Source organism: Chlamydotis macqueenii, chromosome 4 (genome assembly GCF_036417535.1).
Source record: "Chlamydotis macqueenii isolate bChlMac1 chromosome 4, bChlMac1.mat, whole genome shotgun sequence".
NCBI lineage: Eukaryota > Metazoa > Chordata > Aves > Otidiformes > Otididae > Chlamydotis > Chlamydotis macqueenii.
This window is the reverse complement of record NC_141559.1, coordinates 67,933,466-67,955,814: the sequence shown is the minus strand read 5'-3', so window position 1 is coordinate 67,955,814 and position 22,349 is coordinate 67,933,466. Positions and strand designations below refer to the sequence as shown.

The following is a 22,349-nucleotide window of genomic DNA, read 5'->3' as shown; positions in this document are numbered from 1 at the left end:
AAAGAACCCTAATGGCCATCCAAACTTAAATTGATGCAGATAAACTATACACAGAGATCACTTCATACACAACTCAAAAGCAAGCACTTCTCTTTAACAGACTGGTCATTTCTCAGGCTTCATTTTTTTAATACCTAGCCTCAAAGTTTAGCTCTGCCATGCCCAGGTATGTAAATAAACTTTCTAACCTGGGATTTTAAAGATCATCTGATGGCTAAACAATGCCTTACTGGAGTCTGGAGGTAAAAATGTGTGGTAGGCCATGTAAAATTCCCCATCCCCATGCCTGCCATCTTTGCTGCTGTTAATACGTAGCCCTGCTCAGTGTGTTACGGTGATTAGTTTGTAGCTCAGGTGTCACAGTCCCTAGAAGCTGACAAACAGCACTTCACAAGCCTGAGATAATTAAAACCACCTGAAACTATCGAGTATATTGATCAAGAAAGCCTCATACTCCAAGGACTGAAAGTTGCACTAGTTTTAGCAGCCAGCATACCTCTAAGTGCTAAGTCAAAAGAAAAAGGGTACCTCCTCCTGCCTTCTTTCCCTCTTACAGAATTGTGTTAGTGGTGATTATTTTAATAATTGACTTCTCAGCTCCTTACCACAAAAATTATTAATGACTGAGAGCCCCATTGCTGCCCACACCCGTAATGGTCACTGCCTCCGAGACAAAAACACCGGATTGGCATTGGTGTTTAAATGATCTATAGAAACAGAACCGACATTTTAATTAGGTTCCAGAGTAAACACTTCTCTAGAGGAAAATGGTTATCTTTCACATTTCATTGTAATGCTCTCTGTTAACTTGACATTCTGGTCTTGTTTGGAATATTTTTCCTAAAGCGCAACAACTGGAAACCAATATGTTCACTCTCATCTCCTTACGGCTGTATCTTAGGTTCTGAATTGCACAGTTCTGAGACACAGGATAACTTCTGACACTGATCTTCTGGCCCTGGAACTGCAGCTCTGACACTACCACACCCATTACAAAACACCTAAACCTAGCCCCTGTCTCTGAAACATGTAAGAGACTGTATTGCTCCCTTCCACATTAGCAGGTTTATTTATGGATTTGGCTTTTAAGGAGCTTACAGAGAACTACACAGAGAAAGAGAGATTATTGAGGTATGTAACTTGCTTAAAGAGTGCAAGAAGGCTCTAATTAAGACTCTGGATGTAACAAAGAACATTTGATTTACTTAGTGGCATGTAGTGATGCTTTATTCTTTCCAACACAAACGATACTTCACTGGGTTCATGGTTACAGCATTACACTCAACACATCTTCATTGATAAATGAAAGTAAAATTCACCTATTAATTTATATGGTTGCTACTGGGAGCAGCCTAGAGCAATGGTTCTTAAAAGTTTGTGAGAGTTGTGCACTGTTGTCAAATTTCCAAGTTCAAATAGATGAAAATGGATCAATGTGCACGTTTTTTATTAAACTTAACAGGAAGTGATACTTAAGTGATATGGCTGCATGGATCTCTTCTGAGGATCTTGTATATACCTGTAATCCATAGTGTACAAATCACTGCTTTATGTACAAGGGCCTGGACTTGCAAGAAAGTTTTATTTGAAACAGAAGAATGTGAAAAATACAAAGGAATACGATTTCAGCCAGTAAAGGGGTTTGAAAACTGAGCAAAGACTTGGGAAAACACTGCAGTTAGCTTCAAATATTAGAGGAAATTAGTACCGTGTAAGTGATAAGGCAGTGACACACCCAAATTAGATAACTAATTTCTTTAAAATCATAGGAAAGCTAATACAGAAAGGGAGGTTTTCTATGAACCTTGTATAGGGAGTCTTGCCCATCTTTGCTCTTTGTTTGGAGGAAAGAGGAAATTGGTAATTCCAGTTTCTGCACAATGGATGTTTTTTCCACAGACCAGACATAATTGAGAACATGAGCAAATCTGAGAACAGTTCAAATGACTGGCATCTGCTGAGACCAAGACAGCCGAGTGGACTACAATCTCTGGCTCCCTGTTCTGTCAACTTTCTTTATGCGCTAAAAAAAGCCAATGCATCTGTGGAAATCACTGGAAGTACTGAGCCTGCAGCAATGAGAGCCTAGCAGAAGAGAACTCCTGGTGAGAAAAATAATTAATAAAAAATACTTGTGATATTGGAGACACTTTAGTGGCACTTGGCTCTACTTCCAACATACTACAGTGTGTTGCCTCAGCACTTACAGATTCAGGACAAAAGAATCACTGGACAAGTAACAGGCCAACCCAGGCGTGAGTTGTGCAGTGCAATCGTGTAGCACACTAGCTAACCACATTTGATTTAAGAATGCAGGAAATATGTAATATGTAGGAAAGGTGTTAAGGGACTTGGGCAGGAAGAGTCATATTGACAAGAGGAGATGCTGAAGGTCTGCAAACAGAATCACAGAAACCACATTATAAAGGAAAATGAGTGTAATGGAGTGCAACTGCCTGTCAAAAGGGAAAAACTTTGTATTTTATTTAGCAGGGTTGAGAAAGTATAAAAAATAGTTAGTGGTATGAGGACAGACTGCAACTGACCTTTTTCAAATTACTGATGAGAGGGAAGATGTACACCCACCCACTGGCACAGACTCTTAAGATGCTTTTGAAGACTGTGTTATTAAAGATGTATCAGAATGTGTCCACACAGTCAAAGTTCTCATAAATTTAAGGCAAGAAAGGGCACCACTGATACGGATTGATTAGGCTGCAGCAACTGAACTTCACGGTGCAGTGCCAACCTGACTCATGCATGGAAATACAACTGCATCTTTTCACTTTCTGGGCTTGGCTCTGTATTGTCAGCACTGTCCCTGCCTGAAGAACTGATCAGAAAATAACCCAGGTAGAGGAAATGGCACAATCTCCTATTACTGAAGAAGAACATGTATGTGACAAAAAAATGGCCCAACTCATTGATCAAGGTTTGCTCAGCCCTGTGTATCTGAAGATCTGGAAGGGGCTATGGGGAAAATGACAAATCTGTCTGAAGTTTCAAGCTTTGTCATAGCTGATGGTACTCCAGCTGCTTTCCAGTCGCTGTTCTGAACATGGAACATTTGCCTCTCCAGACATGAAGACCTCATTAAAGAAGCAGAAGTTAATGGTGTGGGTGAGAAATGTGAATGAGGGATATGGTAACACATTTGTTATAGTGTACGCAGAATTACTGTAGGAGCAAAACTGAATAATTACTAATGTCCTAAACCAAGAAACATGACATAGAATAGAGGCTAAGGAAACATTCTCTAACCAGGATTAATTTACTATCAAAGAGAGATCAACATAGGAGCATTAAAGTGACAGGAAGTTAGGACTTAGATTCTGCTATGGTGGAGAGACTGTCTTTGCTGACTGGGAAGAAATCACTGGAAAAAAAGAGAAAGCTGGAGTAGATGACTTCATATTAATCCAACTTTGGTATGGATATGAGCTCATTGTTGGGGTTCTTCAAAGAGGATGATGGGAAAAGCAGAACTGAAACTAGCTCTGCTTATGTGAGTTATCTGGGCAGAAAGATGCAGTGATTTCATTCCTCTTCTCTGATAATGAGGGGGTAAATGCTTTTAACACTGAAAACAAATGATTTCAATAGTTTGTGGGGTTTTTTTTCTACTGAGCCGAAAAGTCCCATTCACAAAGTTCTATGGCCAAATGAAACTCTTAGTTAGCAGAAAAATGTCAAATTGTGTTTGAGTATATATTGCCTTCTATTACATATAAGGCAAATAAAACATTAACTACTGAATGATTCGCTTTAAGGTAAAGTTAAGAGAAAGAAACAGAAAGCAAGTTACTGCTACCTGCAGCTAACTTCGGAAAGCAGTGGCATGCCTGTAATAAGACCCACTTCAAAGAATGCATGATTTTGAAGAAACATGGTAACATCTCTCTATTTAACTGAAATGTGTTGAATAGTTTTACACCAAAATATCTTACTGCTAAAATTATTTTGAGTTCTGTCTACTCTACAGGGTGGCCCAACCATCAATTCCATCTGGTTCGCTATGTTTGCTGTGGGAAAGATGGGAAGAGCTGTTAGTATGTCAAACTGAACAGCTAACCATGTTCCACTGTGCAGAGGGAAAGGAGAAGAGTCCTAAAAATGGAACCTGATCCTCCACAAAAAAAATAGAATTTGGACGATCTTGCTACTCTGGTACAGAGAGCAAACAATATTGAAAAATATTGACTGTGTAGCATCCTGAAAGTCAATGAAGACTAAAAATCCATCTCTCATACCGTAAGAAACTTCATCATTATGTCTCAGATGCTCAGCTATCATCTCCATCAGGAAGAGTAACCTTGACTACTTCATCTGTCAGGAGTAGCCTTTCTGTACCTGAAGTCAGCTTGAATATCAGTGGGAGTGACAGGTAACTATCAGAGGGCTCAATTACACTCAAACATACGAGCACACATGGCTACCACTAAAGTCAACAAAAGCCGTCTCTCCAGGGAGGAGCAGGCTGAAGAGAGGCAGAGGGTCAGATTCTGGTCCTACTGAGCTGAACTCAGGGCAGGGAGTAGCCAAGATAAAGTGATTTTACTTCTTTTAAACTTGGAGACAACAGGAAACTAGCTAGTTGCTCAGTTTTATACCTAATTGCTGGGTTTTTTTCTTAAATATGGTTGATTATTGATCCAAGGGGTTTCCTGACAGGCACTGTTGGTGAGGCAGACTGGCCCCTGCCATCAGGGAATCAGGTAGCTGGCCCTCTGACTGCTTTGTGCTGCCAGAAAAACCCAGAGATGCCTACATTAGCAAAAGAACCTGACTCCAGGGATGCGAGTCATGAAAATTTTCATATGACAAGGAGAAAATATGAGTTTAATGTACTGAAGCCCAAAACTTCTTTAAGCTAGTGGATTGCTGAATCAGTTGCTAAACAAAAAATCTTCATTTCACTTCACTGGTGATAGTCTACTCCTCTTTTTTATCTGGGTATTCAAGCTTCCTAGGGAGCGCCTGCTTTGTAGTAACAAAAGGCCTATATTCTTTGTCAGGCTTCAGAAGAGACCTAGCCCTTTCCTATCTGCTGATCAGAAATCCAATAAAAATCCCTGCATGTTATTCCCAAGATACCACTTTACAGTTCCCATAATATCAAATTAATTTCCCTGGCTTTAAAATGCATAAGATGTCTCCTTATTGACTAAGGCACGCTTTGTCACAATTTGGGGTCTGATTACCCCTATATTGTGAGGTGACCTTTAAAGGTCCCTTCCAACCCAAACTATTCTATGAATCTATGATTCTATGAAATGTGATTATTAAAGTGGTGGTACAGTTCTGGAAATGACTTGGTGCTTCCCTGTATAATTGGGATGTCAACAGTTACAGCTAGCAGTGTGAATAAGCTGAATAATCCATATTCCAGAGGATCTACCCTCTGCAAGGGGGGTGGTTGGAAAAAGAGAGAACCTCTGCAGGTAAGTTAATTCATAACCTGTTCCACTGAAGCATCTGAACGTGGCACCAACTAGAGGCAAGGAACTAACATAGAGAGACCAGCGGTCTGCTCAGGTATGGCTGTCCCATTCAACAGGGACTCATCCTCACTTAGCACCTGGCAGATGGAAGTCTGCAAGACTCACGCTATATCTAAAAACACAAGGCCCAATCTGAGTCTGGGAAGGATTCCCACTGACAAGAAGGGGAGTTGGCCCAGGCCTTATAAAAGACCCGTTAGGTTCTCAGGATACACCTGCTTGGAGGTCATTCATTAAAGCTGCACTGCAGAATGGCTTCTTCACATCTCTCCACTAATTCCCCAGCTTCCACAGCACTGTGCAAGATCACCTTTTATCTGTCATAGTTTAGGCTCAAGAATGCACCTTCTTTACAATGTAAGGGAAGAATTAAAGCACTGTAAGTGATTCAGGCCTAAAAGGAAAGTGAGACTTACAGGTACCTGACTTGATAGACTCAGGTTTGCAGCAGCTGACTTTTTCTTGCTGTTGGTACTATTTGCGTTGTTCCCAGCACTGCTGTTGGAAGTGCTGCTGGTAGAGTTTTTCCTTTTTCTCCGTTTGGTTGTTGGTTGTCTTGTGGGTTCTGCTGCAATAAAATGGTAAAAAGGAAAGCAAATGGCAGATGTTGTAAAGCATGTATTAAAATGACCCATAAGCAGAAGTGCTGAAATATTTTTTTTCATCTAGTTTTAAATTCCTACTTTTACTGGTGTATGTACTAGTAGTAGTAGCATTAGATTGAACATACAAACCATAGGATAATATTTGGACCCAAACCAATGGAATCTGCTTTCGATTTTGTATTATGGGCTAATAAGGTTTATTCTCTCAGCATTGTCTATAAAGACATTTGAAAGCATTTTATCAATGGGAGTATCATGATATCTATCATGACATTCAAAATGACCATGTATCTTACTGAATGTCACACAGGAAGTAACAGTTAGTGCTAAACAAAATCCAGGTCTTATTCTGATGTAGGGTACAGCTTCAACTGACCCAGCCAGAGGCAAGGGCTAAAGGCACCTTTCTACCCTACCACTGCCCATCCATACATCATATGAGCAGCCACCACTTCAGTTCTTTCTGCCTCTGATGTGGGATTCATCTTTAAAACTTCCACTCCCAAGTAAACAAGTTAGAGAGTACTGAATGCCACTTCTCTGCGAGTCTTCCAAACCCAGAGCAAATTTGGACAATTACATAACTTTTCTTAAATCAGAAAAGAACAGAGAGGGCCAATTGCACATTTCAAAATTTGGCCTGGGCACCTATGTGAATAGTCTTAGATACACAAATCTTTAATAATCTGAAAAAAGAGAGAATTATTATTTCGAGGTGTAAGAGAAAGGAGATTAGGTCCGCGCCTGTAAATAACATTATAGTAGTCTCAAAGACAATTAATTATGAATTGTAGCTGTAATTTCAGAGCCACAGCAGGAAGCTGAATTACACAAATGATGAATTCTAATGGAGCCAGTAGGCATTTTGCATTCCATCTACACATATTTTTGTACTAAATTATATCGTAGTCACAGTGAAACCATCTGAATGTGCACATCTATAAATTAAATCACTTGGGTCAGACTGAAATCATAAAACATCAGAATCATTTCAGGCTTACTTTTGGAACAGTTCTAATTCTTATTCCTTTCCTTTGTAAGTAAATTTGCAGTAAATTTTCCCATTGTTTCTACATTAATTTAACTATAAAATAAGCAAAATACTGGAAATGAAACATACCTGGTGGGGCCACCATTCTCTGCCATTTTTGAAACAAGCAAGTCTTCAAGCAGTCTCGAGGACTTAGATTGTAAGTTTTATGTCTTGACATCAGTTCCTGCATTGGTTCCAGTATTACACACAACTGCAAGAAAAAGTCAGAACATAATTACTTCATCCAAGCCAAGACTCAGTTGATTAGTATTTACATAGCTGGAAAGTATATTCTTGGATTTTTTTTTACCCTTGCTAACAGGCTATGCCTTATACGGCTCTGGGATTGCAGGATCAAAGCTCTAAATTTTGGTAACTTTTGCTGAATATTTACTATTTTAAGTATTAAAAAAATATCAGATAAACTTCAACTCTGGTCTTTCAGACTACAGAGATGTCAGAAGTGTAGAAAATTTTCATGCTTGATTGATTGCCAAAGCTGCAAAGATGAATGAATAAATAATAAAACGCCCATAGCGGGTTATCATTCCCGTATAGCAAAATGTACACACAGTGATCTTCTGACCTGCTGCACTCCACAAAGAAGACTCCTCACAAATGAGGGTTGTAAACATGATATTTTATCTTGCTATTGCATGCAAAATAATTCAAATAATTTTGTTCCTTTCTTGTTATGAGGACTATACATTCTCTTCCCACCACATGAATGACATGTCCAAGAAAAAAACGTTTCATTTCCCTCGTCAGCTTGAATGCTCTATTATGTTGAAGCTGGAGATTTCTGAAAACATGAAATTTCAAGCAAACCTCTTATTTAAATAGAGTCTTATATATTTTCTATCTTTTCACTTAGTAATTAAAATCACTGCTCACTGCTTTTTGCTCCTGTTAGCACAGCAGATCTAGCATAAAGAACACAGTGAACTGGTTTCTATTCCCTCCTGTTTATCACCACAGAATCATTTCCAGTCAGTTAAACCTTACACAAAGCCACAGAAGACTACAGAATTGCACATGTGTAATCGAGGGCTTACTCTCACTTGCAGGATTCTTGGTTTTTTGGTCATCCTACATGAAAAGAAAAAATCCAGGTTGACCCCTAGATTCCACCTGGAATTTGCAAGGCTGGCACATAGGAGGAAAAGGTTCCTTACTTGCTAACTGAGCACATTTGATAAGGAAATAGCTAACACAGAATAAACATGGGGCTTGCATGCCATTTTTAGTCACTTTTCAAAGCAGAACTTCATTTAGAAGCAGAAGGTTTGGCTTTTTTTACCAACAGAAGTAAGGCAACAAGTTGGTCAAATTATTAGAAGTTAGAAAGGCAACTACAGAAAGGCATAACTTAAGCTGAGTCTTGGGTTGAGTTGTTTACTTAATTTTTGCAGATCTTGCTTGGATTTACTTCAACAGGCAATGTTTTCCTTCCAAGCTTTAACAAATATATAAGACATGAGGCAAATTCTTCTCTCCGGGCTGCACAGCCGATCAGTTTGCTCCATTCTCCCCCCATGCACCCCACTTGCATTCATATAAATGGAGATGCCAAGTACGCAGGGAAAATAGCTGAAAGGGAGCTGCTATGAGGACTGAGAGACTAATTCAGTGTTTAAATATTATTGTGTATCGGCACTGCCTTCTGATGAGCCTTTCATTAACAGCAGTTAAAACAGAGATAATAAAGCAGCAGGGAGAACGAAGAGCTTCAGTATGAGGAACTATTTTTTTCCAACTGCAGAAATTGAATCTGTAGTTGCCTCATTGACTTTTTTTCTTGCATAGACTTTTTACATAGATTTTTTTAGATATATGCAATATATCTGCAAGGCAATCTAATAGACAAAGAGTTGCTATCAGATTGTGCACTTTGGGCTCAGATTTTCCTCTGGTTCAATATTCTACTAAAAATTAAGAGCATCAGGTCCTAAAGTATGTGCAGGATCCAGTTTATGCTATGAAAAAGGTATTGTATTTTGAGTTTATTAAATTTATTCTGAAACCTGTAGGCACTTGCTCAGGTTTTGTGTGTGTTTTTGTGAGAGATTCGTGATCATAATTGACACCATTGCTTTGGTTCTCAAAAGTGTGAGTTTCTGGCAGGGCTGTCCAAATTGTATCATTATGAGCAGACAGTAACTAGCATCAAGAAGATAGCTGTGATAATTCTTAACAAATTATTTAGCCTGGGCAGAGCACTACAATCCACTCACATAACTCTACTGCTGCTGGGACTAAAAGTATGTAAATATACACACAGGGTCTTCCAAGATTTCCTTAGGGACACTTTATTCATGACACATTTACTCCTCCATATATATTTGTTGTTGGCAACAAAGAATGTTTCTTCTTTATCATCTGGCAAAGATGTTTCCTATTGTGCACTAACCGTAACGCACAATGAGGAGAACTATGCAGTCCCTGGTGCCTGTAGGTATCTTGACTGCTAATCCTGTCTATAATCTCTTTCACTTCACACACAAGATTAAAATGGGATACAGACCCAAAATGTAGCAATGCCTGACTGGTCTCACACGCATGGACTCAAAATGACAAGCACCAGGACATCTACACTGGGACAGGGGACAGTCTTATTTCCTGGATATTTAGGAGTTGTATGGACTTGTGTGAATTCCTCTTCTGGTTCTGGAACTGGAAAATTCTCAAACATTTTCTCCCTCTAAAGTCTGCAAATTGTAAGGTCAGCTTTGGATGCCTGAGTAACAGGACAGCTTGTACTCTATAGTGACAAGTCCATTTAAATGTGTCTACCTCATGTGAATTGGGTACAAATGGAAAACGAAGTGGATTAACAATGATTGATATTAAATCTCACAGTCTTTTTCAGTGACCTTTGAGACCTACTTGAAATCTAAAGTGACTCAAAACCAAATCTCTGAAAGAGGAAAAGTCCAATTATCTTATGTCTGAGGAACCTGCCATTGGCGATCAGTACCTTGGTTTCTGCAAAAACCTGGATTAAAAATGTGGGGACAAGATACATTTAAGAACTAGGTTGACCAAAACCACTGGTCATCTTTAACTGCCAGTGAACAGGGTAACTGGCAGGCTGGTTTGACTGCATCATTTTACAAAGTGACTTCTTAAAACAAAGCTAACAAAATGTTTTACATACTCCCACATCCACTGGCATATAGAAGAAGCCTGAGGCTTAGGCTGCCTATTCCCCACAGATCACCTAATCTCACTCTGTGAGATTCCTTTTCAAAACATCTATTTTAACATTTTTTTTTCAGGCATTAGATAATATTAAAATGTACAAGCCTTTACTGTAGTACTATAATAATATTTGGAACACCAACAAAACCAATCTCTTCCACAAGTATTTTCTGCGCAGCTCAGAATCAGTCATCCAGGAAAATACCCTAAAGACTTAAAGACTTTAGTGCCGTGACGATGTATGATCACATAAATAATTTCTACATTTCTAGGAACCCAGAACCCTTAATGGCAATGCTTGACAAGACACAGTTAGACATTTCTAAGCTTCACCTTTAGACAACACAAAAGGTGGGACTCATTTGCCCGCACAGAGGTGTCTAGTGCCTGCTGAAATGCCCTAGGTTATGCTGGATCTGATCCACCTGATCTCTCTTGCTGTCCCAGAAGGACACAAGGCTCCACATGCATGTTTCAGGCACCAGAAGGTGTCTTAAGTGTGTGGGCAATTGAACAAAGCCCAAAGTGAAAAGAAAAAATATGCTTCTTTCAGCTTTTAAAATATATTTCAAATAATATGTATCATAATAGAATATATCCTTCCCCTCTGCAGTACTAAAACATACTGAAAGAACATCACGCTTAGTAACCCGATATTATTAGAATTAGTTGCCAGACATGTTTTCTGATTTCAGTGCATCACAATGATATCTGACCATGACCGCAGAACCATCGCTGTTTCACTGTGGATAGCTGTGAGCTGGATCCAGCGCTAGAGATGAACGCAGCCCTTTACCGTGAGAGAAGTCATTGGCATGAAAAGTTTATGTTTGCGAGTGCCCGGCATGCATTTTGGTGCTGTGCAGAGTGGCAGTGACTTTGCTAGAGTTCCATATGGATCCTATGGACAATTCATCAATTTCAGGGCTTGGATCCAGCTTGAGAAAATGGTAATGTTATACCCTTGGGGCTCAGGGAAGTGAAAGTAGGGAATATAATAAAGCACTTTTTTTTTTTTTTTTTGGTGTTAGTAAAACACATCTGGAAGGATTTGATTTATTCTTTTTTTTAATGACTTTTTTTTTTTTTAAGAGGAGAAGACTAGCATTTATAGGTTTCAAAAAACAGTGTGTATTAGGAAGGGAGTTATATGAGGAGATACTGGAGGCACTGCAGACAGGATTGGAGAGTTGAGAATATGGATCCACATGTAATTTCCTGTAATACTTCGGTTATCAGCAGAGCCAAAATCAGCCTTCTAGGTAAGGGGTCAGATTCAGCTCTGAGATCACTCCAGTCACACCAAGAGCGGATTTAGCTTTATGATTTTTATTCTAACACCGGGTTTCTATTCTGTTCTGAGAATAGACGCACATTCTGCGAGCAGTGAAGATTAGCAAAGACTCATGCGAAAGCGCTCTTCTACCTCACTTTTGCACACCAAAAGCTTACGTCTTCTATTGCTAATTTAATTAGCAATTACCCTCTTCAGTGAAACCTCTTGTCTCCATGAGTTTTTTACATTTCCAGCAGCGAAGGTTTGTGATGCTGCTGAAGACAGTGCGGTCCTGCCGGCTCTGAGCTGCAGGTGGCAAGCTAACCCAGCTAACAGTCTTCTCCTGCTTACATGCTAGGAGCACAAAAGAACTGCAGCCTTGCAGTCTGTCAATGCCTTTTGCATTTTAAACAGAATTCAGTGGGACTCGAGTTTTGTAATCCTTAGATGGTAAGACTGACATAATCACAAAGGCAGCTGCTTTAAAGCAGGAAACGTATCTGGTCAGTAGGTGCTGGGCAGCCCAGTCCCAAAGTCTACCAGAAGAAGCAAGTTTTGAGAACTGTGTCTTCCCATACTTACCAGTTTTGTCTGTATAAGCAAAAGTTTAAGTAACAACAATTAAAAAATGGCATTCTCTAAAGTTTTCATGTAGATGACATTTAAAAATCTTAATGTATGATGAGACAACATCAGGTTTTTCTGAATCAAACCAGCAAGGAACCTGACAAGAGTCTTCCCTGAAGTTCTACTGAAATTTAGTTTTAACCCTTTGATGCTTGAAGCTTCTGTTTGAACGCCTGTATTAATCATTTGAAAATAATAGGAACTGTTGCACAGTCAGAGCTCACAGAGATTTACAACCCTTCCTAAAAGTGACAAAAACCCATTTGAATGGGGGTATTAGTCACTGTCTAATGTTCAGGTAGGATGTTGACAGTGAAGGTACCTGGAATACACTGCGCAGCCTTGAAGGGGTTCAGTGCTTTCTTTGAGAGCTCATTTTTTATCCTCCACAAAGATTCTGAGTTATTAACTAACAAATCTGAACACAATGACGTTTTATTTCCATGCTGAAATGCAGTCTTCCCTCTGCATACCCTATATGTGCTCTAGAGAGAATGACTCCAGTTAATGTTGCTGGTGAAATTGGGTGGCCCCAGTGCATTTCCCTGGGAAAGGTCCCATTGACTTCAGTGGGGCAGGATTTCTGCAAAAAGCTGAAAAGTCTCCGCACGCTGTTTTATGGACATCCAGAGATGTGTATTTCCAGAGGTCCATGATATGCTACATCTGCGATGAGGAAGGGGACATGTTATGGATATTTTTTCAGCCCCTGTGAAAGAGCTATACCTGAAAGTCTGACTGCCAGGAGTGGTGTCAAAGCCCCGTACAAGTGCTCTGCACTCCCAGCAGTATGGCACTGGAACAGTAATGCTTTGCTGCAGTCCTCAATACAGTTCATTCTTTGGTGTTAGAACTAGGGAAGGCTTATAGCTGAGTTTAAATTTCTCTGCTCATGCTTGTTTTTCAAAATTAATATAAGTATCATTCCTCTGCAGAACAGAGGGAGGAATGAAAATTTCCTAGGAACATATTGCTGCTTCTTTCACTGGCTGGCTTGCAATTCACTGCTCAAAATAGCTTGTGTTTTTTAAGAATCACATGTCAATACGGAACAGTTTCATCTCAAAAACCATCTTTGTTTTCCATTAAAAACATGGAGATATAAATGAGAAATGTTTTGGGGTTTTTTTATGAACCAAAAGAAATGAAGTTTGTTTTTTTTTTTTTACATACTTGTTTTTCTGGAGGGGATTGCTTTTGCTTTGTTCTAAGCTCTTGCCCAGTATGTCAATTCAAATATAAGTCTCTTCCATCAGTGCATTTGAGTGGATCAACTATATCCATGCTCCTTTCCTGCATGATAAACTCTAAGCCAAAATAAGTGGTTTTGAGATTCCCATCACTCAACATACTGGTCTGCTACCTGCTTTAACTTTTTGAAGAGCCACTGTACACTCCATGTGGACACTAATAAAAATGTTCATTGTACATCCCATGTAATTATACATAAATGGAATAAATGACCAATTTTTAAATGTTGCAGTACTTAGTGTAGCAAGCAGCAAATTCAGTAACCACTTTGATTTGAATTGTAAAAGTAGTTATTTTAACCTGACTGTTCCAAATCCAATCTGGATAGGCTCATTTATTTTAGTGAAACCTTGGATGATCTTTGGGACAGAATGAAAAGTCAGCTCTTAACCCCAATAGCTTAAGTAGCCCAATACCATAGACTCATCCCTGACTTCTTTACCGTGACTACTGCTCTCTATTTCCAATTCCTTCTGTGCCAAAGATTTTTAAATTGGTAGTGTATAAGCAGATTGAAGTCCTTGGTTTTTCTACATAGGCAGGGAAAAATAGGAGCTTCTGGAATCCAGAAGAAGGTGGGAAACTGCTTGGAAATATGGTAAAGGCACATTTATTGTATTTACTCATAAATGAAATACATCTGCTTTAAACAGATAGTAATGAAAAGGTTTAAAAACTGTCACTGAAACTTCTTTCTTTAGGCTTTAACTTAAAATCTCATTGAGATGAATGTGATTGCACCTCTCAAATAAATTGTTTTAGACTAGTTCAGGGCTCAGCAAGACAGTGCTGCATCAGCTTGAACTTGGCTCATATTTTATGTACCTCTCCAAAACCATATGGAGTGGATATTTTGTTCTAGCTTTAAAAAATGTAGAAACTAATTCTGCAGCACAATACTATAGCAAGAGCATATTCTGGGACAAATTCCACAACCTGAGATTTACTGGGTCTGGGATATACTTAACAGCCATCACTCTGCACTGGAGAAGGTGCCATGTTTTGTGACTACTCACCATGCTGACTCAAGAAATATTTATACTTGCAGACACCGAAGAAGCTAGAATTAGAATTTCCAGCTCAACACTTGCAATATTAATGATCATTAGCATCTACAGCTTATTATTTATTATTTATACAATGCCAGAGATATACACGGATATTTTGCAAACTACTGAGCCCCTCATTCTGAAGAGATTCCTATCTCAACTACATAAGAGGGAAAACACTAAGCCAGGAATAATTTGGCAACATTAAGGTATGCACATGAAAACAACCATTTCATGTAGCTATCTACAAGTCCCTTGAGGACTCCTGATGTATATTTAAATGGTTCTCACGTGTTGTCACTTGAAAATACAGCTATTTTGCTATGCAGATTGACTGCCACACATTAAGCGAAATGTCATTCATTTCATTGATAATTTGGTTATTTAGGAAACAATATAAGATCAATTCTGCCACAAGGCTCCTGGAATTCACTATTTCTTTCCTGTCTGTTGCCAACCCTGCAAGATGCAGTGGGATGACATGCAACAACTGAAGCTCCATGTTGGATTCACTAGTAAATACTCCACACTCTGTAATGTTTATTCATCCTGTGCTCTGCCCTGAATGCCAGTCTAGAACTCTCCAGTTTCTCACTAACACCCAGAGGTAGCGAATGATTTCTCAATAATGCAGTATTCAGCTGCTCAATTGCTCCCAAGCTACATAGCTCATCATGTTTTTACACTGCTCTGTATCTGCAGCCATTTCAATTCCCAGCAACAGTGAGAATGGAAAGAAGCATTCATTTCAGGTAAGGCTAAGCTTAAAAAAAAAGTGTTTTTCCAGGCAAATACTACGAGTGGGTAGGAAACAGAAACAGTTCTTAACACAGCACAGCCATCACCAGCGCTGCAGCTAATTCCTGTTAGTGTGTTGGATCTCAATTTAATTTCTTTCTCTCCTTCTCTCTCTCTCTCTTTTTTTTTTTTTTTAACATATCAGCTAGCTAACAGCTTCCACCAGTGTCCCCTCCTCCACGCATTCTGGAGCAATGCATGTGATTATGGAAACTTTGCTAACTCTCAGGGCCATTAATTCTGCCCTTTCGGGTGGTGGCATCAGTGACAGCATCAAAATCATGTGCCTGGTTACGAAGGTACACAACCTCCTTTACAATTCAAAAAGCTTCTCCTTCCTTTCCTGCATCCCACCCAGGACTTCAGGTTCCTCATACCCTGCACTGTGTCCATACTAATGAAAGGGCTCCGGGTTCAACACTTCAGTAACCAGAAAAGCATTGCTGTAAATGGCCTTGTTCTTGCAGAACTGCAGCTGAAATGCTTTGCAGCCAGCCAAGCACACTCTCCCCTGAGGAGACCCTCATTTGAGGGCCTCCTCAGCATTCATCTTGTACCAAACTAAGCATTTCTTACACTGGACATGAGCAGTCTCAGTGACATCTTCAGTTTATACACGTAATGAATGCTGAACTGGTCAGATGTGCTCTCCTTTCCCCGTCTGAGGGAAACCACTCATGCTGGAGCTGCATTTCGGGAGATGAGCTTGACATCTGCCTTATTTAGTTATCGCTTTGGCAGTACGCTCATCATTACAGCACGTGTTGGAAGGAATTCTGTTTCACAATACGCTTAAGCATTAAATAAACATTCTAGGTCCTCCAGTCATTGCTGTAACTATTTGATAACCCTTTCTTCTCAGACTTTTGGAAAAAGTAGCTCTTTTTACTTTCCTTGTCATTTTTCTTAATCTTTCTATTTAGATCTATAGTTTATGGGTTTAGAAAGGAGTTTTATTGTGTGTATTCCTGCTTCTCTCTTTGAGGATTTAATACTATTTTAAATAAAATTATATTTTTGGACTCTCTGCAAGAACTTTGCAACTTTCAATTGTTCACCCTTCCTCTCATTACCCAGCCATTAAAAGAATGTCCTTTCTTTAAATGTTCTTTTCCCTATTCACCCTCTGTACAATGGGGAGATGTTTTGAAAAACTCTTCCTTCAGCAGCATCACACAAATCTTATGAGCACCAGCTGGGCTCATCCCTCTTCCTGCTTCCAAAGTGAACAGTGAAGGTTATCTGGTTCCTTTCCTTTTCTCCTGATGATGAATCAGGAAAAGTAAGGGTAGTTGGCTTCAATAACACAAGTAGATATTCCTGGAATCCCAAAGGCAGAGGCAAACTACATCCAGTTGGTGTATGTATTTTCAGCTAATGAAAACAAAAGGACTTAGAGGAAAAGTCTCATCTTCCTCCTGATGGGCTTATTTCTGAAGGCCATGGAAACCCAGAATCTGAATAATTCACCATCTTACTCTTCCTTGTGGATCTCCTGGTGCAATCTGGCCTCATCCAAAGTATATAGAATGTTCGATATTTTCTGCCATGAGGGCAATCTGCTTGAGCATTCTCCTTGAGCAGAGATCTTAACTGCAGAAAAGGATCAATACATCAAATCACAGGCTTGTATCATAATGAAGTCTCATACAGCCCATCATATGGTGTCTCACAATTATCTGTGTATTCAGTGATCAAAAGGCAAGATTTTTGTCTCAAAAATCTCAGATCAGAATTAAGCTCTTAAACGATTCTAAGAGAGATCATAAAGTTTTCCTTTGTAATTTAATTTAATATTAGTGTTAAATTATATTGCAAAGTGCATCATGTTGACTGCATGATATGATCCTTTATACTGTACTTGGTATTGCACTGAGTATCAATTTCAGAGAGCTTGTCAGGACAAAATTTTAATGTAAATCGGAACAGATTTATTGATTTCAGATATTGCTGGATCTGGATGGAGTTCCACCGTTACATGGTGGGTAAGGCTGGTCCATAATAATTAAGACGAGGAACTAAGCACTTTGGACCAAATATTTTTTACTTGAGCCTTGTCCTGTGAACTAATGTCTCCTTTTTTACATCCAGTTATAGGTTATGAATCGACACAGAAACCCAGCAGCTGTTGTTTTACCTCACTGTGTTTCGGTGGCCTGGTGCATATGACATTTGAAAGCTTTCTTAATTTCATTTTCTCTAGATAGTTCAAAAATCATACAGCTTACAATTTATTCTTATTTCATTATTGTTGCCTCTGCTCCTAACACAATCACCAATTTTGCGTCTTACTTAGCACTGAGTTAAGAACAAAACAAGGGTGACTTCGGAGACTGTTGTGCACGTCAAAAGAGATTCGTTCCTCTCTTATTCTTTGCCAAGCGCAGATACTTAATAATCAGAATTCCTTAATAATCCACCATCACAGCCAGTCCAAACAGTATCTTTAGGAAACAGCATCGGAAAGGTCTATTTCCCTGTTTGCCATCTCCCATCACTATCACATGTGATGTTGCTGCATGACATTTCCTTCCCCTCTATTTCTCCAAAGGCAAACAAGCTACTATTCAGCAGTTCTGAGTCAAATCCTAACACCTGATATTTCTGATATGCAAACTGTTAGCTTTTTCTATTTGTGCAACAATGAGACCTTATCAGTTTTGCTGCTTTTCATTTTGACTATGAAATGCATCCGCTATCACTCTTCACCTGTGTCCCTGGAAGCTCCCGGAGGTTCAGTTGGAATCCGGGATGTTGTTTGTCTTGTTCAAACTGCTGCTGATCCAAAACAAATCACAGCATTATAAAAAAGATCAAGAGTGTAGGGACTGCATTTGAATGCTGACAATTTTTGCTGTGCAGCTGTATTACAACTTGGACATAAGTTTAGGAATGTTTTCATGGTGAAGTGGTCTGGAGACAGCAGATGCTGCCTTGAAGATACTGAAAGCAGAACAACAGGAGAGGTGATGACTGGCCAATAAACAAGACTAAAAATGTTGTGGTGTGGTTGAAGTTTTAGTTTAGTGTATAATTTTTTGAGGATACTTCAAAATATGTGCCACAGATGGAGAGACTCTTTATACTGAGAAGTAAAACATCACCTTGCCTTTGATTTTACAAACTCACTTTTGTACATTACACTATTCTCAGGTTTCCTTGTGCAAGAAACCAGCTTTCCTTCATACAATAGATACACATGAAGATTCTTACATACTGAGGCAATACCACAACTATGATTCATGCTTCAGACTAATGTGTACATAGTAACTCTAATCTTATTTACAACCATGCAAAAAGAAAGCTTTTTCCAGAGTATAAGCAGCTAGCTCTTCTGTGTCATGAATCTCTTCTCCGTCCACATAAAATCCTCTTGTTTCTATACTGCAGCTCAAGCACAAATGCAGTGTTTTTCACATAACCAGTTCTATTTTTAGCCTGAATTGTAGGAAGTCTGCAGCATTAATAAATGGAAGAGAAGTACAGAACTACACCGCATGGTAATGTGCCAGTGCAAAAGCTAGCCTGGCCTTTAGCCAATGAACTGTGGTTAGATGTTAGAGCAATGAAAGTAAAAACACCACTTACAATGGAATGATTAATAAGCTGACAAACTTCCATGCATTTATTTCATACTTTTTGAATGCCAACCTTATTAATACCAACATATTTTCTATTTTATTAGTGATAGCTCTCGGCCTGAAGCATAGAGATATATATGTATATGTATTTTTTATATATGCAATTGAGGTTTGCTTAATTCTGTGTTCAAATAGAAAGGAACAATATAAAAAGCAGATGATACTTCGCAGTGCAGAGCTTGACACAGGAAAAAAGGAATAAGGAAGGAGCTTTTCTTTGTAAACTAATAAAGCAACTCCACTAGACACTAAACCCTTTGTTTCATTATTTTCTCTCCTATTGACTGCAATTCCCTTGTTTGGTACCAAAATTATGAAAGCAAAAATCCTCCAGAGCCATTACACAGAGGACAAAAGTTCACAGTTCTTACAGGGACACAGTCTTCTGTAATCTCTCTACTTCTCACCCAATCCACAAAACTTGTCCCAGTACTGTTACGCTGTGGACAGATGGATGTTTATATAAAAGACCTTGTGCCTCAATAAAATTCCATTTTGGGGTTACATAAAACAGCAATTACTGGAAAATGGAACTTTTTAATTAAACGTATTCAAAGAAAGTAGGGATTAATGATTTAAAGTAGAGAGTATTTAATGCTTGCGGTCATAGATCATCCACTAGTGAAGCTGTATTATCACCGTAAGGCAACCATGCTTTTAAGTATTGATAGTGTGTGCGTTAATAGTGATTAAACTGTTTTCATAACAATATAATTAGTAACACAACTAATATATACTGTACCTATCATTAAAATAATGTTTTAGTAAACTTAATTCACAGCAACATCCTCAAAATAAATAAGGACACACTTCGGATCAGGCTAGTTGTCACTTGGTCCAATGAATTCCCGATGAACTACATTTTGAATCTGATGTACTAGGGCACGGTTCCTAATAATTGCCCCAGAAAAATGTAATAACTGCCCATCTGATTCTTTGATTTGTACATAGGAAGGAATTTAATACTTTGCACTTCAATTAAATCAGTCAGTAAAACATGGGCGAAATTATTTACTGGTTCTGAAATGGTGCCTGCACAGATCAGAGCCTGGGTCGTGCTCATCTCAGAAATCAATCTCTAACTCTGTACTTCATATGGATCAAATACTAGATGGTGAGTACAGAAACACACACACAAAAGTCAAAAGAGAAAAAAAACCAAACCACCAACATTAGATTTGTTTTTCTGTTAGGAATTCTATTCAGGTGCAGCAAAATCAATACTTTTCCTCTGACTGTACACAGTGTACTCAAGCTGTTCTGTCAGGATCTATACACAAACAGAGATGGGATTTAAGGCAGGTGGATCTGATGGTCAGGTGGAGGTATAACACACCGGCCTCTGCAGCCCCCGCTTCCCAGAACGACTGCATCTGGCAGCGCCGTGGGGCATCGTGCGCAGCGATGGCAGTGCCTTACACCACCCGCTCACACAAGGGCTCGGTGGTCTGTCGGTGCTGCGGAGGCAGCCCCCAGAGGAACACATCTAATGTCCCCTCTGACAGGGAAAAGTCCAGCCTCTTCCCACCCCCTGCCCTGCACTGCAGCATAGACAGAAAGATGGAGAAGTACCAAACCAAACCAACAGTCGCTACACATTTAGACAAATCAGATTGCCCAATCTGCCTGGTATCTTACTAAATTAGATACCGGATAATTCAACTGTCTTATAATACATGATGCTGTACCTCAACTTGACCTCCCCTGCACTAATCTTCTGTGACATGAAGTGACTAAGATCCATGCTCCCTCTTTCCACATGTATGTAAAGAAGTGAACTAAAAAGCAAATAGGAAAATCCAATCTTCTTAACCCTTTTTCTGCTTCTCTTTTTCCCTCCCCAGTCTTTTACAAGCCTGTCCTGCAGTGGTTCCTCAGATGCCCCTGCATCATCACACGCTACTTGGTGTGGCTGCTGCCTGGTCTCGGCGTGTGTCTTGATATGTCTGTGCTGTATTTCTGGGTTAGTTGTACAGGTGAAATGGAAAAAGGAGAGAGCAATAACACACAATTGTTTCACAAAAAGAAACCTTTCAATGGTTGTCAAATTACTTAATCCACAGACTACTTAGATGAATAACTGAACTGCCAGCTGAAAAGGAAATGTATTTTCTGGGAAGTCTTTCAAATGCATCCATTCATTTGAAGTTCTCAATAACAGCATTATTGAAAAAGGTCTTCTGTGCATGTGTCAGTGCCACCAACTGCACTGCAGCACTGCTCTCACCACCGTTAACTGTGTGACTAAGGTTGTGCTTCAGCAGCACAGCATCTCTGGTGTTAAAGCTCCTGGGTACCAGTGATGCAGAGATCTGTGCTTGTAGAAATTAATTTGACCAGTTCAAATTTTTTCAAAAATATTACTTTTGTATTAGCATGTTTCATGCCACACAAGGAATCATCTGCCAGTTCCATTCCAGCATCAGACAAGGTATTGCCCAGCACAAAGTCAGACTAAATTCCACAACAGATGCTCTGTTAATAAAACAGAAACGTAATTTTGCTCCCATCTGATCCAGGCTAAGTTTGTACGGCTTGGTGATCCAGCACACAAGGATCCAGTACTAATAAAACCACAGACTTACGGGTACATTTATGCTCCCAAATAAAATGAGTGAGGCCCATTCTTCAGCCTTCGGGGCACGTGACAGAGCAGCGCTTGCGTGCACACACCTAAACTCTGCCTGCTGTCAGTGGAGAGTGGCCCCACCTGCTCTTCTTATTGGAAACCACCCCTCGCCCAGGCTGCTCTGAGAATGGTACTGAGACGCGGTCTGGGAGAGAGTGAGGTGGCAGGGGATAAATTGTCTGAGAAAACATGCCAACAGCTTACCTGGGTGGACATTTATATGCCAGCTCTCAACTCAGTGCTGTAGCTCTGTTTGGTTTACTAGCAGAAATTCAGCCAGAGACACTTATGCCAAGAACACTGTCTACCTAATGACAGCTACAGGTCTGGTGACTGGGATGTCCTGTTTGTTTTCCATGGTGAAGAGGTATTTGACTAACTGGAAAGACCTATGTTTCTGGATCAGAAAGCCAAAATCTGTAACCACTTGCAGACAGCACTGTCCACACATCACCAATGCATGTAAACAGTATGCAATGGTCCTGATGCTGCTGGACAGTGCAGCTGTTATTTCCAGAGTGGCCACAATGTCTCCAGAAGCTCATAAGACACAGAAACTCTGATCACAACAATGATGATTTAGCTTTTTGTACTTTATTTAACATCGCTGTTTGACATCTTTTTCAGCGACATAGACAGTGGGGTAGAGTGCACCCTCAGCAAGTTCACCGACAACACCAAGCTGTGTGGTGTAGTCAACACGCTGGAGGGAGGGGATGCCATCCAGAGGGACCTTGA

General features: G+C 39.6%; 1 protein-coding gene across 10 annotated transcripts in view; it reads right to left on the bottom strand.

Moving 5' to 3' along the window:
* LDB2 (LIM domain binding 2) overlaps nt 1-22,349 on the bottom strand; it is a 225,062-nt gene that overhangs the window by 4,456 nt on the left and 198,257 nt on the right. For 5 of the 10 annotated variants that reach the window (XM_086747300.1, XM_086747299.1, XM_086747304.1 and 2 more), the window contains 2 exons: nt 7,227-7,350; nt 5,918-6,069 (listed from right to left, as the gene is read on the bottom strand). In XM_086747300.1, the coding sequence (XP_086603426.1) occupies nt 5,918-6,069; nt 7,227-7,350 (276 nt within the window). The remainder of the gene's footprint in view (nt 1-5,917; nt 6,070-7,226; nt 7,351-22,349) is intronic. The other 5 variants (XM_086747301.1, XM_086747295.1, XM_086747303.1 and 2 more) reach the window with 3 other exon arrangements.